Source organism: Vanellus vanellus, assembly GCF_965231255.1.
Source record: "Vanellus vanellus genome assembly, contig: HAP1_SCAFFOLD_707, whole genome shotgun sequence".
NCBI classification, from domain to species: Eukaryota; Metazoa; Chordata; class Aves; order Charadriiformes; family Charadriidae; genus Vanellus; species Vanellus vanellus.
Window position 1 is genome coordinate 24403 of NW_028126742.1, and position 17663 is coordinate 42065.

General features: G+C 44.9%; 1 protein-coding gene across 1 annotated transcript in view; it reads right to left on the reverse strand.

Annotated features, from left to right (window-relative positions):
- Positions 1-7273: 7273 nt before the first annotated feature.
- LOC309685798 (AF4/FMR2 family member 1-like) overlaps positions 7274-17663 on the reverse strand; it is a gene marked incomplete at its 5' end in the record, with an annotated part of 37891 nt that continues 27501 nt past the window's right edge. The window contains 9 exons of the mRNA XM_082501512.1: positions 7274-7638; positions 10342-10571; positions 11957-12000; positions 12103-12196; positions 12817-12888; positions 14081-14217; positions 15061-15124; positions 16102-16193; positions 17222-17468. Coding sequence (XP_082357638.1) covers positions 7517-7638; positions 10342-10571; positions 11957-12000; positions 12103-12196; positions 12817-12888; positions 14081-14217; positions 15061-15124; positions 16102-16193; positions 17222-17468 — 1102 coding nt within the window. The 3' untranslated portion in view covers positions 7274-7516. The remainder of the gene's footprint in view (positions 7639-10341; positions 10572-11956; positions 12001-12102; positions 12197-12816; positions 12889-14080; positions 14218-15060; positions 15125-16101; positions 16194-17221; positions 17469-17663) is intronic.

The following is a 17663-nucleotide window of genomic DNA, read 5'->3' on the forward strand; positions in this document are numbered from 1 at the left end:
TACACTTGCCCTGCTCTGTAAAGCCAGTGGCCACAGAAACACACAGCCCAGCCCTGCTGAAGTTGTTAGCTGGGGCACTGCTATCTCCAACCCCCTGGGGTTATGCTGAGATTCATCCCCCTGCACTCATGTGCTGCTGATTCACACCTACTGATGACTGGGCTTTAGCAGAAGGTTAGTTACTGCCCTTAATTAAAGTCTTCCTCACCGAAAGAAGGTCAAAGCTGTCAGACAAAAGGCACCAGTAAACCAAAAGACTAATTCTGTTTTCTTTTTCGGGTTATAAACCAAAAGACAGAGGGCAGCATCGGACTACTATGCATGTACCATTGGAGGAGAGAAAAAAAGGAAAATACATACGTACCAGGTATCTAGAGCTTCTGAAGACACTTGTGCCAGTAAAACATACCCCACACTCAGGCAAAATAAATGGGATTTGGAAACACGCTTGACTATTTTGCCAGAGTAGTACTTACAAAAATGAATCCCATCATCACGGTCTCATCAGGATGAACACCCAAATTTCAAACTTCAAGGTTAAAAAACCTGAAATGCAACATTTTGATATCTTCCCTCAAAAAAGCGGCAATGAGGTGAAGGCAGTGACAAGTTTGTGCTGTCGAATATTTTAAGAAATGCAACTGCATACCAAGGAAGATGCGTGGCATGATCACAAATTGCATGGCCACACCAGCCCTCGCCTCCGAGCAAAGCTGCACCCAGGGGCTGTGCTTGTGCAACTGTGCGTGAGCAGAGCACAGAGGAGGGCGAGACATCTCAGCAAAACAAGAAACACCCCCTCCCCCAGGCAGCTCGCTTTTAATTTCGTCTTTACAATTTTCACCAACATCTCTTTCATCTGAAGAACTTGAAGACAAACAAGTCAAAATTCATATTTTAATTTTATATATACATACACACACACACACAGCAATTCATCCTTAATACAGAAGACAAACAAAAGATTGGTGGCACAGTATCTTTGGGGAGATTTTTTTTTTTTTAAGCTGTATCACACATCTGATTTTTATCTTTTTCATGGACTATAAAAGGCAGATACTTCTAATTCACAGAAGCCTCAGAGTGTGGATTCAGTGCTGAAGCCAAACACATCAGTCTCCTCCCCTCACTTATTTGCACATCTTTACCCACTGGAGACTCCATTTTGCAAGAGGTTTGGCGTCCTCATTTCTCCATGGGGCTCTAAGACGTCGCACCTCTCCCGTCACTGGGCCACTGCGGTGTGCCAGCACGGGAAGAGCTGCTGCGAGAGGGATGACTGGCGTGTCACTCCCCACGGGACATGGACCATTTAACAGATTTAAGACCAATGTTCTGTGCTCAGGAAACCTGACAGTTACTTTTTAAGGACGTTCTCACTGAGAATTGCAGTTTTATTTACACTCTAAGATGATGCCTAAAGCGGGGTGAAAAAAGAAAAAACCCAACCCTGTATGGTAACAGTTGAAATAGAAATCCCACAGAAATGACCCAGAAATGCAAGGCTGGCAGCTGAACAGACGGGCAGTGGCTTGACCAGCATGCCACAATTCACGTACTGCCCAGAGACCTGATGACACGAGTCCTGCCAGCGCCCACCGCACTACCGTACACATTCACATCGCAAAGAAAACACCACCCACAAAACCTTCAGCTCCTGCTCTGCTTTGCAGATTGCATCTTGCTCAACTCTCTCTCCCAACGCCCTCCGGAAAAATAAGACAAAGCAAAAGCCTAACTAGCTCTTCTCTGAACAGCGAGGAAAGCTCATGAGCAAGTTCAGAGCCTGCTGCACCTCACGTGTAACAAGCAAAAAATTGCACAGATTGGAGCAACTTTCAGAAATACCTTTCAGCTGCCACAGACCACATACGGACTGATACATGGTTCAACTATTGAAAGAGAACAGAAAAAAGCTATCGGTTGGGATGCAGTTTGGCTGGCTCAACAGAAGCGGACAACATTGCTGTATTGCTATGATAGGAAATGCTGGACCCAAAGAAAACCTTAAGTTCAGCAATACTGAGTAGGAGAGGAGAAAAACCCAGTGGGAATTCCAGGAACCCTGTACCTTGACAAAACACATCGCAAACCAGCAGTGATCGCACGCTGCCATTGTAACATGCACGAGTCCTTGTTTCAGGAACGCAAAGTTTACAGAAACACATTCAGAAATGCAGATGATGGCCCAGGAACACTGTTGGTTTTGGGTAGTGACGGGGGTCAGTAAAAGTGCAATTAATATAAAGAAAGCACAGGCTGCCAATGGGCTATTTTAGTGTTTGGAGAGCAGCATAGGGCTGAGAAACTGCCAAAAATAACATTTGCCTTTGAAAAGGGTAAGCCAAGCCAAAGAGAGAAAGCAAGCTAATCTATAACGTGTAACAAACCTCAACTTAAACACAGTTGCAAAATTAGGTTTGGTCAATAAAGGCTCAATAAATAACCAAACTACAACAACAAAATATTCTTGGAAAACCACCCCAAAACATTTTTGACCCTTTTAGCCAAGGGGGGGCGCTGCCCCAGGGCAGAAAGATGAGCAGGATGGTCAAAACCTGCTGCAGCCCCATGGCCTCCTGCTCCCCCTTCTCACGCCCTGGCTTTTGGATGACCTCCCTGCTGGCACATCGCACGCCCTTCCTCTGCATCCCTCCTTCCACTCCCCATCTCCATTCCCACCTCCAAAACTAACCCTCCTTGCTTTTGCCTCAAGCAAGGAGTGTGTGAAACATACTTTTTGGGGCACAAGGGGGTAGGAAATGGTGGGACAGAGGACGAGAGCGACACAGGAAAACCAGCTCCACCCTGGCCGGCAGACAGGACAGCTCGTGTCCAATTACCCCTCACGACCCACCGAAACCAGAACAAAATTCACAGATGCTTAATCCACATACGTATGTCCACAACCACAAGCTATCTTCCCGTCCTCTTTTCTTACCCTCCACGCACCTTTTAATCAGCCTGGGGCTGACCTGGTTTCATGCCACTTGAAACACTAATTGATGGCAGTGAATCGAGTCCCAGTCCCACCTCGCCTGAGCAAACACGCCACCGAGCTCCTCCTGTCTAGTCTGTAGCTAAAAATCCCAGCAGATGCTCATCTGGGTACATTTCGGTTTGTTTTTGTTTTGTTTTTTAACTAACTAGGTATTTTTTCCTTTTATTCATACTTCAATTCCAATTTTGCCATTGGGATTTTCAGCGTGCAGTGACCAAAAAAAGTCTACATTGCTATATACATCTGTAACAGCAACATATCTAGTGGGTATTAAAACAGGTTTCAGCATACCCTACAATTTACTACATTAGAAAACCACATCCATTATTAGCAACCATCTTAGGTGCAATGCCTATTGCAGAAAGGACCTGAATGATATGCATGAATTTTAGCACAATCGTGCACAGAGAGATGCAAAAACCATTCTTCCAAGAACAGTTACATTGCCCGACATAAAACAAAAAGTGGGAAAAGCCCCAAACAAGAGTAAGGCCATTGCAAAGAGACCACCCTGCTTAACCAATGAGAAGCAGAGCTACCATGGGGCATGAAATCCTGTGGGATTCCCTGAGGTGAATCCTCCTTGCAGCACTTCAGAAACGTATCCATGAACTCAACTTGAGCAGACCTTCCTCCCAGCACTGTGCCCTGCAACACCTTTGTGGCACACGCAAAGCAGCACGCTTCAACTGCCATTTGTGTGCCCTGTCTCCTTCTTTTCTTATTTAACTTGTTCAACTGCATGAAACCAACCCGTGGGATTTTCCGGTCAGCGAGTGCTCAGAGCCAGGCTCTGGCAGCTCTCAGAAGCTGACCCCAGCACAATCTTCCCTGAATCCCTTTCGGGAGGACAGGAGGCAGATGTCTTGAGGCGTGATCCTCCTGCCACTCTGAGCATCTAGATTTGCACCCATTCTTGTTCCTAAAGGAAAGGACAAGGGGCGATAAACAGGGGAGCAATTGAAACAGACATTTCTTGTATAGAAATTCATCCTTAAACCTCGTTCAGAAGGGAAACACTAAGACCATTCCGAGAGAAAAGGCAAATTACAATTTCTCTACAAAAAGCTGAGAACACGAGGACTCTTGCAACAACTCATAACACAGGCTACTTCATTTATTGTTTATTTCCCCAGATGAATGAATCAACCATTTCGGAAACTCCATCACACACAGGGCAGGAAAAAAGTTATTAACAAGAGGGACATACATCCCCCAAATAAGCTTAAGGTGTACAGATTTATAATGGGAACCAAGAGGGAGGGGAGAGGACAAAACCAAAAACAAGGACATTGCAGTCAGACTTTTGACTTCCTGTTACAGAAGAAATCTTCATCTCCATGTAAGTGGGGCTTTCAGCTATTAAATAAATGGCATCTTAAAAATAGAACATTTGACAATTTCAACACATGTATTATTTCTTCTAAGTAAATATTGCATGGAAATGATGCTGCTTTGCCACCATACCTGCCTCCTCTCCTTCTGGGACTCAACCATCACCGCTGTTTTTTCCTGGATTCATGGTTTTCTTTCCTAATGGCAAATGCTATTTCCTCCACTGCTATGTTTTGGTTTGGGGGTTGTTTGTGATTTGTTTTGGGGTTTTTTTTTTGGTTTTGTTGGTTTTTTTTGTTTGTTTTTTTTAAAGGCCTGAACAGGCCCAAGTAAAAACAATGAGCATCTTTCCTAACCCTTTGCAGGCCTCTGACCTGGCTCAAGGTTGAAATATGATGGCTTTTTAAAAATTACCTATTATTTAAACAGTCTTCTCCATGACCTGAAACAAAACATAGCTTCCTGCTATGTAGCTTGGTATTGATGCTTCCACAGATCGCTTTTGAAATGAGAGCCTCCAAATAGCCCCCACATGCCTTTGACACGAACTGCCCGTGATCTCCTTTCCTCCGAAGCCCATGGGAATTTGCCCTGGGACTGGGAGCAGCCCTTGCACAACCGCCTCCACATGGTAGCAGAGCGCATGCTGCCTTTTCCCAACCGTAAAGAAGCAAATGCCAATAGTTCATCTGCCTTCACCGGGTGTCTTCTTACCAACTTTGCTTGCCCGACACCCTTGCATTTGCTTTCCTAGGATCAGGACAACAGATTATCACTATCTGGGCAGCAAATTGACCAAAGGGCAGGTGAGGACAGGACCTGGTGCACCCGCGGGCTGCACCGAGTTGGAGGTAGGACAGGAGCAGTTGCACACCCTGCCTCGCGGGTTGCAGCAGGTCCCCCTGGGGCAGGCAAGCTGTGAGCAAGTGGCTCTCCGTTGGGAACCCGGCCTGGCAGCAGGGAGAGAGGTGGGTGTATGCAAGTGAAAGTACTGGGGGGGGGGACACACACTCATGTCCCTGCTTCACCTTACGCTTACCCCTAACACTCTGCTACGGTTCTGGCAGACTCCGACAGCGGTCTTCAGGTTCAATAAAGCTTTTTTCTTTCCCTCCTCCCCCTCAGCTGGTGATCCTAAGAATAGCTTTGATTGAAGATAAAGTCAGAAGAAGGTATTGACCCACTAGTCTGGAATTGAGCTCCAAAGTGCACATCAAGACTTCAGGCCAGCTGGCCATCCCTGCGCTTCCTGAGAACAAAACAGTTAATGCTGAGCCCCTCTCTGTCCCTGGCTTACTCAGAGCAGTCTCTCCCCCAGGGAGAAGGAGCACAAGTGAAGTTTGATAGGTAAAACGGGGAGGGGGAGGACATGGACCTTTCTTCCACTGGTTAGGACAGCTTATCCCTGAAATGCACTACGGCTTTTAATAAAGTGAACATAAAAGGACAGTCCCTTGAAGGTGCGGGAAGACTAAGGCAGGATCCCAGTGGTCCTGCGCTGCCAGGGGAGGCGGGAGGAGAGCTCCCTTGTGCTCTGGTCTAGGGCAGAGTAGCAGCACGCTCCCAACAGCTCTTCCCAGAGGCAAAATGACTGTGCTGTCCATTTGCATGAGCCTCAAAAACAAAAGCAGGTATTTTACAAAGGGAGTACCACTGCATGCATGCAGACCTGTTCCTCCATCCTGAAAATATGTGTAAAAGGGAGCTAATTCTTTCCTGTAAGCATAATTCTTTTGGGATACCATCCTTCTCTTCGCCACTCCCACAGGCCTGTCAGAGATAGGACAAGAGATGTGAGAGGGGACCAGAGGGCTAAGGCACACTATTAGATATGAGGATGGCAGGATGCTGCTGTCACACAACAGGACATCTTTGGGTAGAGAAGGGTGTCACCTTACTGAATACATAAATGCTGAGGATGCTGCTTTCACCGTTATTGTCACCTGCAAAATTGCAATTTCAAAAATGCAGCTCCTGGCAAGGAAAAAATGCTTGCAAACAGCTAATTATTCCCTTTCGTGTTCCCTTGACAGATTTCTAAGTTGCTGGGCCCATGCTGTAGTTTGGTTGAGAAAGAGCAAGTGAGTTATCTCCCACATGAAGGATGCCCTACTTTGGTACCAAATCCTGCTCTTAGATATTCACCGAGACCAGCAATGGTTGCAGGCAAATATCCAAACGCAACATTTGTCTTATGTTCCACATTCAGCCACGTAAACAGAAGCGATTCCTCCCCATGTAACCTCTCAGACTCAGAACGATGTCCAAGCAACCACGGTGACCCAGTACAGCTGTCCACCCCCACCCATTGAAGCGACAATAAGCAACCGGACAAGGAGTCCTCAGTGTGAGCAATGTCCCTCCACCACAGAAGAGGGGTAGAGCTGTTTCCAACCATACCTGGTCATTTTGGCACCCCAGCTGTGTTTGGCTTACAAGCCTTAAACCAAGCAAGACCCTAAGTAACATAGTTCGAGTGCTAAGGGCATGTGTGTGCACAAGTGTGTGGCAAGGAGGAGGACCAGAGCAGCAATGACTTAAAAAGTGAACTTGCAGCGCTGAAGGCAGTGGCTTCCCCCAATTCTCAGGACAGCAGCTGGTTGACAAATGCAAGAGGGTTAGGTTGGAAAGCTGGCAAGGCAGACCAATTTGCTGTTTTTACTGTAACATAATGCTGTTCGGTGCTGATGAGGTTGCTACTTGCCATCTGAGGAACAAAGACACCAAAGATTGCATCCGTGCTTGCAAAAACACTTCTCTGACATGTCTTCTGGGCACACAACTGTTGTGGACTGTGGGATGTTGCGTAATAACGTCTGGAGGCAGATTTCCTTCTTGTCGGCACTTCTTCATGTGTGATTATTGTCCTGCTGGTTATCCGTAATAGAAATGTTTATAGACCATCAATACATTGAGCCATTCAGACAATTTATTGCACTTTGTCGTTTTAAAGGAAGGTGCCATCAACATCGAGGCTTTCCTCCATCTCTTCTTTTTCAAGGCAGCAAAGCGCTACCCTACAAACACCATTCAAAGTTTTTCCAGTGTAACCAGATCCATTCCACCTTAACTTATTTTCCCTTGCAGGTGCTTTGTATCCAACGATTCAACAAGTCAGACTGTTTCTGAGGCTTCAAAAGTGCAAAAAAGTTCAAGGTACTTAACCACCTGGAGCACCAGTTAAGGCGTATTTGTTTCCAGTCTCAGCCACTGTAAACCCTGTCTAGTGTAGCGTACCAGTTCAGTCATGCTACTGTTCAGTGCCAGAGCGCACGTCGCTGTGCCGAGTTCAGCAAAAAACTCTGGAAAAGGGGTAGGGAGAGAGAAAACATGTGGCTGGTTTCACGTAACAGGCATGTCTGACAGGCAAGGGGGCAGCAAGGAGCGACAACAGCAGCACACTGTCAGCCGGCAAGTCCCATTAAACGCATTAATGCAAAGAGCTCAGCAACATTAGAAGGCTGGGAAGCATACCAAGCACACGAGGCAGGGCACATGAGAGGAAAACGTACTCACACACACCTGCATACACTGAACTGCCTCCCCAACCGCTGGGTTTAAAGGGACGTCGAGACTCCATGGTAGGTGGGCAAAAGTTTGGGTGTTCACACATGTGCTGTGTGCTTCCCCCAGATTTTAAACAGGCCAAATTCGAGTGTCTTTCTGAGCAATGCCCAGAAGCACACACAGCTGTCGTTGGACTGGTCCCTCTCCTTCATCCATCCTCAAACGTCGAAGGCATCATGATTTCTCAATTGAGCAGGTTTAAAAATTTGGATAGCTTGGCAGGCTATACAGCTCTGATTTGAGTTGCTTACAGCTGGGCACATCAGGCAGATTTAACAGAGTCCTATCCTGCCACCAAATTCAGGCACCGTGCTCCTCCTCCGGCACAGGCAGAAAATGGATCTTGCAGCATATCTGAACCTGCCGGGAGGTGCTGGCAGGCTAAATGCCCTGCTCTGCGCTGGCAATCATCTCGGCAGGTGACAGTGAGTTACAGGAAATTATCACACCTTTCCAAGACATTGCTGCGTGACCTGCCTTCCAGCAACACGGGCTCACCCCAGTCCCTCCAGCCTCAATCGTCTTGCCAGATACCTTTTGAGAACCTGGCCATTCTCAGATCTACTTTTTTACACACAAAGATTGAACCTGGAGGCTGAAAATTTCTGCTTGGCTGTGCAAGGAACTCTTCAGAAGCAGAGAAGACAACGCTTTCCTTCTAATACTTTCCAATTCAGAAGCAGAAAACGCATTTCCCCTGATTTTCCTTCTTTTGTTTACAAAATGGGTACCCATTCCCTTCATGGGGAACAGAAGAGCTGCAAGCAGAGACGAGGAGTCCAAACTCCCTGCCTGAGCAAACAGAAGTTAATCTGATCTGTGACCACAGCACCACGTGAAAGGAGAGTGACTTTACATGCACACATGCAACCTCTGCTCGTCATTGCTGTGGAACATCAGAGGCCAGAAGGCAACGTATTACAGCCTCATGATCTGAATTACGCACTGCTCTGAAGTGAGGAGCTGGGTCCTGCACTGGAAGCACCTAGTTTTGGACCCGCCAGAAAGCACTTCAGCACAAGTGCCTTGGACATCAGTTATAACTAACTGCTTTCCACTAACTTCTCCATTTAAGGGAACTTGATAGCTGAAGGCCACTGCTCTTTCTTCTTCTTCTTAAGCCCTATGAATTGCATAAAAGAATCAAGGATGTGGCCTTTTCAATAGTTTTAGGTACTCACTCTCTGTACCTCTTAGAACCTGTACATTACACCAAATATCAACAAATATCAGAACTGGAACTCCTCCACCGTCCTGAACAGGGACAGCAAATGCAAAGCCTACAGGAGTATTTACTGTTCTCCTGCACAGATCCACTCCCTTGAGAGTATTTACTGCAACACAGAGCAGGTTTTGAATTTACTCTTGATTGATGAAAGATTGTGCTCAGGCTGTCCCCCCTACAGGTCTTCCTCCATGACTCATTCCTCTGGCTTACCAGCAGTATCCACTGAGCCTTCTGTGTGACAGTCTTTTATCAGCCTTTTGAGGACATAATCCAAAATACTACACATGAATTGCTGCTGCGAGCACAGATTTGCTCAGAAGACAGCCAACAACTGGAGTTACTTTATTCAAAGGTGACTTGCAAAGCCTTTTGAATTTCAGCAACTGCCTCATTAGCATGAGTACTTTTACAGCCTTCCAACAATTCAGCCAGGCGCATCATGGTTACTTTCTTTTGCAAGTTTGCCAACAGACCGTGGCAATACGTCCCTTTGCCCACAGTAGCTCACAAAACTTTGTGTTTGATGAAAAATGACACTGCAAATGCCACGTGGGATGGCAGGTTATAGAACTGCACCCACTCTAGGGCTTTTGCTTACTCACCACTGCTTGTACCACAGGACAATACAACTTTTTTATTAACAAAACTGTAAAATAAAAAAAGTAGCAGCAATTTTAGGAAATGCTACCGGCAAATACTGGTCACGTGCCCAGCAAGGACTCCAATTCAAGTGCTGCTCAGATCCTCTGTTAGAGAAGCCAGTTTCACCGTTTTCAAGACAAAAATACCTGGAAGTTTGACAAACAAACTAAAACACAATGCTACAGGCCAAAAAGCTGTTTTTATAGAAAGTGAACCGACTCAGAAAAGCTCTGCGCCCCAAAGGGAAAAACAAACAGCAAAAAACCCCTTATGCTTCTTGTGTTGCCATGAAGCAAGTTGGCTGGTTTCCTGCATTTGATACCCTCATCCCTTAGCTCTTAGACGTTTGAGGATGCCAAGACAACCTTTTAATTGGAACACTCCTCAATATATCACCATCAAGTATCTCTGCCAATAACCTGCCAATATGCCATAGCTGTCTATTTCAACGTATTTAATGCTTTGATCTTTAGGTATGGTGTTTGCTCCATTGAGTGTTAGGATTTAAGCGAGAACATACACATAACCACAACACACAAGACAGAAAAGCCAGAAGGCAAAAACTTACCCTTATTCTTCCTGGCCAGTGCATCAGCCTGTTCCCAAATATCATACGCATAGAGGATACAGGAAGTGATGTTGACATAGGAAGAGGTGATGCTTGGGATATTATAGGGGACAGTGATTGAAGAGCCAATGCTGTTGCCACTGCAGTTGCTAGCATTCGATCCCGGCTGAGAACTCACAGAACCGGCAGGAGAGGGCATTGGAGAAAGAGCAGAAGGCATGCCTGTGCTTCTGCAGGAGAAAGAAACACCATCGTGAACATTTAACTTCAGAGTTAAAAGCCTTGCCACGAGACTATCTTATGCCAGGAGCTATCCGCTATCATCCAGGCCTGCAGTATGGAGCGGAGGATTGAAAACTGAGATGTGTTCAGCAACATAACAAGTAATTGTCCTTCAAGTGCAAGGCCAAGTTTTTTGAAGTGATTTGCAACTCTAAGGACTCCTCTTGACAAAAGAAAATGCAGAACCAGACATCAGAAAGGGCCATCCATACCTTCCAAAATCTACACCTATTTGTGGAAGCCTTCACCAGATTATCTGAGTGTTTTCTTTCTAACGACTTCCATTTCAGGCATGCTGAAGCTCACCACTTATAGAGGCTGGAGCTTTCTGACAGCTAGTCAAAGCAGCCAGGTCAGCCTACCCACACTTATTTATAGATGTAGGGAAGCTACATGCAGTCAGCTGCCCGCCTTCCAGACACAGGCTGGCTTCATCACATCACTTCACCCCCACCACTTCTACCAACTTAACTTTTAGTACCTGGTATGAAAGGGCTTCCACCACTGCTCTTGGGAGACCATTTACTTCCCAATAAACTATATTGTGCAAGGCAGCAGAAAAATAACTGGAATTTCAGCATTGATATTAAAGACCAAACAACCCTCTCTCAGCTGCAGAGTTTAAAAGGGACAGACGTGGAACCAGGTAGCTATCTGCCAAATGCAATTACCACAGCACACAGAAAAACTCTTTCTTACTCATTGTCGTAAAAACACAGGCCCAGTCTGCAGGGCATCAGGTGAAACACTGTTATGTGACAGCTTGCCCTTTGCTTTTGCTGCCACAGACACAGCAACGCTGCTGTAGATACATAGAAAGGACAAAACGCTCAATAACTCATAAATTAGAAAATTAGTTTCTTTTTCTTAATTGGTGACTAAGCTAAAGAGACAAATATTGAAGTATCACCTCAAAGTTATGCTACCCCAGGACAAAGGCATAATCATACTGGACAGTGGCCAGGGAGATGGGGATGCTATCCCATTAAGTCTCAAGGGATCTCTAACAGAAAAAAGATGACAACAGGGGCTTTGAAACAGCATAGTGACGATACCTTCCTTGCTCTGATCTGCTTATCTGGTGGAGAACTGCTCTTCTTGATATGCTGTAACTCTGGACCTCATAACACAAAAAAAAACCCTTTCCAACGAGAAAAGACAGGAAAGAGAGAGAAGAAAAGTACTCATGCCCCCTAACAGTGTGATTTCAGGTGGCAAGAAAGAGCGAGAGGTGAGGCGCTCTCAAATGCAGTTAGCAACTCAAATATTCCAGCTACTGTTTTCACTCACACCCTTACAGACACATTACAACATATGTATTTTTAAATCTTACCTTGCAACACATGGAGAAGGTGCTTGTGTTACTCTGGAAGAACTCTGCAGCAAGGAACAGAACTCTTGTTAGATTTGGGCTATTGGGCCAACATCAGTAACTGCCGCAGCCATCCAGCTGGCAGATTGGTAATATCTGTGCCCTACCTTAAAGTGGTCCTTCAGGATCCTGGAATACTTGATTGCAGTGTCTTTTTTGTAACGAAACATTGCCATGTGCAGAATGGACTGGCAGCGCATACTGTGAACAGAAACACACCCAAGCGTCAGTGTTCATGCTCGCTGCTGCCTGCTCAGCAGTCATCAGCCTTGTGGGACAGAGGCAGGCACACATCAGCCGTACTGCAAAGTCAAGAAAGCTCAGAATTTCTCCTCCTCCTGCTCATCTTAAAAAAGGACCCTGTGAAAAAATCACAAGGCGAAAAAACAACACAAAACAAAACAAGGGCGGGCCATGTCTGGTGTTATATTCAAACAGGTGCCCGACCTCTTATAGGTGCAACAGGCCCGTTAAACCCCTGTCCAGAAGTGCCTCAGCTATGTTCAGTGACAGCTTCAGTTACATGGCTCAAACATGGGCAGCCAAATTGCATTCTTTCACCTTAGGTGAAAGCCTTTGTGTGCTCTCAGGTTACCAGCAGATCAAATTTTAGAGCCTGTGCCTTCCACATGTGGTCCCTTGTGATAACGTGGCGCACTTTAGAGATGTTCCAGTTCATTCTGGTTTTTATTCTGTGGGTTTTTTCCCTTGTGGAACTCTGATTCCCATTTAACTCATTCCTTTGCCCCTGAAAGTAATGGGTCTTTCACTCTATCGAGTCTAAACACAGAATAGGAAGGCAGAGAAAAACAGTTACAAACCAAAACACGGCAAAGATTTTTTCATGTGAAGATGCTGAGGAGTCCGTAAAGGATTTCAATGTCATGATGAATCTAAGGAAACAAAAAAACCAGAATCTTGTCAGCCATCAGTGCTCTGAAGTCCTGCTGTTTATGAAAAAACAGCGCATGCCGTTATCTCTAACATCAGTCCAAAAGTCATGAAACCTAAACCTGCCTTGACTTCTTAAGTCCTGGCACTGAGTGCTTTGTATGATCTTGAGCAGAGTACTGTCTCAGAATGCGTTGTTTTCCACGCAGCACGAACAGATGTGACCCCTTATGCGACCCACTCTCCTCTTACAGTGATTACACGCTAACTTACAGGCCTGGGACCCAGAAGAGGTGCCCCTACTACTGAAGGTGAAATATTAATTCAATTGTTTCTGGACAAGACAGACATCTTAGTCGAAATGTTTCTTTTGGCTAACAACAAACAAGCAAGTCTCCTTTATGAAAATAAAGCAACAACAGCATCTTGGAAATACAGTCCATCAAGACCACAAAGCAAACAATGTAATTTAAAAAGTTTGAAGTCTACCACAAAAAAAAAAAAACAACAAAACCTGACAGCTGTTTCAGCTCTAAGGCAAGAAGTCAAATCAGCTCTCAAAAACACTCATATAACCTGTAATTTCGGTATGAATAACCGATACCTGCCTCTTTTCTACCCAATACATGGTTGCTTGGGTTGTGCTGCTTGTATACGTCATATTATCTACGTGCATCTACAATGGTTGTGAAACTAAATGGGGAAGGTTGCTAAAAGAAACCTCAATAAAGTGTACTAGTAGAAAGACACATGGGAGAAACCAGTCAAGTCTGCCTTCAATCAAGCTACAAGACCTTTGGGACACAAACTGTTCTTCCACATGCTATATCTTTGCTTTGCTTTTTTTTAATTTAAATACTACTGAGCTCACATGCAAAAGCAACTTCAGACCTGTATAAAGTAAAAACTCCTTCATGGCCTTGATTGTCATAACCAGCATCCTCTGGTGTACCTCAGCTGCAAGGCTCAAATGCTGAGGAGGACATGGTGCCTACTTCTTCTGATAAGCAATGCTGAAGCACTTCAAAGGATTTGCCTCTGATGCCTCCGGATGGTCTTTCTCGTGCTTGTACAGCAACCTGAACTCTGCTCCATGGTGGGAATCCAAACTGGCCACAGTTGCAAACAAGCAATGCAACTAACCCTTCCCCTCCAAACACGCTGCCTAACCATCGCACTTTGAAAACCGCTTACTTGATGAGATCTATGGTGCCGCTGAATAGGCTGTGAGCTGATTTTGGTGCTGATGCATCTGATTCCAAGGCAATCCCATATTCAATGAAGGAGAGGGCAGCATCTAGGTACTGAAAGGCCCTTCCAGTCTTGTCGGTCTATTGGGAAGAAAATTCTCATTTTTAGACTAAGACAAAAACTACTTCTCTCAAGTGTACCCGATTTCCTTTTTTCTCCCTAGTTAGGCAGGATTTCAAGAAAGAAAAAGATGCAAGTCGGGCCTCCAGGAGATAATTAAAGGGTTCTCAGCAGTAGCCCTAATGTGGGCCCAGTCATCAGCTTTGTGTGCTCTGGCTATTTGTATCTCTTCCTCTTGCTCAATGTTTTCCTCCAGTAATTCACCATCTTCACTTTTCTTGGATATTATTTTCTGGTCTTGGAGGCCTGCCTCATGAGAGGCAGATGAGGCTTTTCCTCTGCAGTATTCCCCCACTTCGTTTTCACAAGTAAACGACAATTAGCAAATGTACATTATCTGACTGAGCCATAATTAGCATTAAAAAAAAGCGCTCATTCATACACAATGTTAAACTGCACACAGTGGAGAAAGTCAGTCCCATTCCACAAAGGGCACTTCCAAGTCTTGTTCGCCAGCAACACAATTACTGTCAGGATCCTGATGTTTCAGAGTAAACTGTCTTAAAACTAACTGTTCCTTGTATTTTCCGAGGACTTCGTGATAGTTCTGCGAAGCAAACAGGCCTGCTAACCTCAGGCAATGTCAATTCCAAATCCCGTTCTCCAGGCATATTCCCTAGATGTCTTTACAACAGAGGGAAATGTCTGAACATTTGGCAAATAAAGACAGCCTCCCCACATATAACTTGAACGTACTCCGAGTATGGAAGTAATGTTAGCGAGCGAATCTTATTCACATGCACACAGGTATTTGGTCCGAATGCAAGAGAAGGTTAACATTTTAGCACAGGGCCAGGACTTACCATTGCATCAGCTTTGTGCTTCAGCCTCTTGGCCTCTTCTATGTAGTATTCTGTCGGATGCTGTCTGAATTGGGGACAGAGAGTGGAAAAACAGAAAGCAGAGAAAAAGGGGGGGATAATTATCAATTTTACTTTCAGATCTATAGGATGCTATGAGTCCAAACATCGTGTTTTGGTAAGCCTGTTACAGTCTTATCAAACACACCTTACAATTATGATAATCACTAAATGAATGTTGTCTGCCTGTTCAGAAATACGCAGCAGCTGAACGCACAGATAAAGTTAATTGATTTCTTAAAAAATGTATGTTAGAATGACATTGAAAACTTACATTTTGAAATAAAAATCCACCAGAAGTTAGGTTACTATGAGGCCAAGTTTACTTCTTTGCTCCCATGGAAAGACAGTAGTTGTGTGATCTCCTGCCGTTCCTCAAGTACAATACCACAAACACATTCTGATTGAAACATACAGTAAACTCTGCAGTACCACACTGTCATCTTGGACCAAGAGAGCTTGCATTCGAGCTATTTGCTTACAAGACATACGGTCACCAAGGCTTCTACAGGTCTTGGGTCTCATTCATGACACACATTTCTGTGCACTGGGATAATCTATTCACCGTGCAAATGGCACACAGCCACCTGTACACTAACGAGTGAGTCATGCCCTCTCAAGATCAAGTCAGCTGCCTGCCCAGCACCTTGTCACAGAGGAATTTGCCGCTTGCCAAGAAACACATAAATCAAAACCCATCACTTGTTGGCAGGCATGAGACACCTCTCAGAGTTAAAAAGTACCTAATTTCCAGAGTAGCTTCCCTCAAGCCAAGAACTGTTGTAATGAGACCTTTGCTTTGTGGGGGGTGGAGTAAGTCCCAGGCATGAGAAGACAGTACAGGGCAGGTCTCAGACATCTCTTCCTCTCTCTTTCCTCCCAAAAGAAGGGCTCATTAGGAAGCAGAAGCCAGGGCGGCTGCAGGGCCAGGCTTGCCTGGTGTCTTCAGAAAGTACAGACAAGGGGTGTAAAACAACAACTTACTCTTCAAAGTTGAGTTGAGGTCTCCTTGACTTGGAGGTACCATTCAGCAAAGAAGGCACTGGGAAAGGATTTGTGACATCCCCTACAGATCCCTGAAAAACAGAGCAGAGATAAAGCTGGTTAGAGAGGTACATCTAAATCAATTCCAAAGCCTGGCTTTCCTAAATTTCAAGAGAAAATATTTAGTTGTCCCAGGCACAGTTTACTCTCCAGGTTCTCACCATCTTCTTACCTTCTTCCCCAGCACCCCATCCAATAACAGAAATAGAAACTTGGCTTCTTACCTGACTGCTAGTAAGGCTTAATATCACTCAAACTTTTCCCAAGCATTGAGAAATTAAGTCACAGGTTTGCTTGCACAATGGCTAAGACAGCAGTAAGGCTGCAAGCAGCACATTTTTCATGGCCACTAGCCAAGGCAGGAATGAGTAATATCCATTCACACTTATTCCAGCTTAACCACACAGCAACTGTTGATTCTCTGTTACTAACTCCATTATCAGGAAAAAGCAAGCAGTTAGAAGCCAGCTAATACAGTGTGCAGAATCTGGCCTAACACACACAACAACAGACTAGACCACACACCCCCAGCCACCAGAAAACAGGAATATAATTGAATTTTCTAATAAAAAAATGCAAAGATCCAGCTGCAAGGATCATTAATAATTTTGTAAGCAAGCCACAAAACCTTATATCCCAGCTGCAGCCAAAACCACAGGTTGCTTGTTTCTTACTTTGAAGCAATCCACTCCTTTCTGTAAACACACTTATTTTTACGCCAATATTGTACTTGCAGTCGCCTACAGTCAGAAACGGTTACTACCATAAACATGATTCTCTTGCCTTGGGTTTTTACACGGTCATCCCTTTACACTATTGTTCACTGGTGAAATGAAAACAGCTGATGGAAAGTCAGCAGAGAAGTTACAATGCAGGCTTTCGGGCTAGCAACATATGGTCCCAGACAGCCATTAAAGGAGCAAAATTGCTTCAAAGAGCTTTCTTTGGTGGCTCATTTATCTTCCTTCCTTTTTAATATCCTCAGAGCACATTTCTAAAGACAATCACACAGCGCTCATGAGTTGCAGGAAACATCCCACCAGTTATAATGGATACCTACTTCGATGCCCTTTGGCAATTCAGCGTGATTTCTCTCCACTTTCTTGTGCTTGGAGAACAAAGGATCCTTGTGGTCGCTCTTGTTCCTGGCAGTGTTATCCATGGCAGGCAGCTCACCAGTCTCACTTCTGGGTCTCTTCTGGGCCATCTTGGTTGACTTTGGTGGAGGATGTGCAGGAGACATGGGTGGCAGAGGTGGCGGTAGCAGGAGATCTCTCTTCTGGTTTTCAAGTAAAGCTTTTGGTGCTCTGGAGATGGGAAGCGAATTCAGCAATTGGGATGAATATGGTGTACATATAACGTAACTAAGTTTTTTAAAAAAAAACTACTTCGTGTACCAATTCTGTTTAAATTTCTCTGGAAGTATAAGAGGACTTGTTAACATAAAGAATCAAACAAAAGCAAAATGAAACTTCAGGGATTTCATTGTGCATTAGATACCA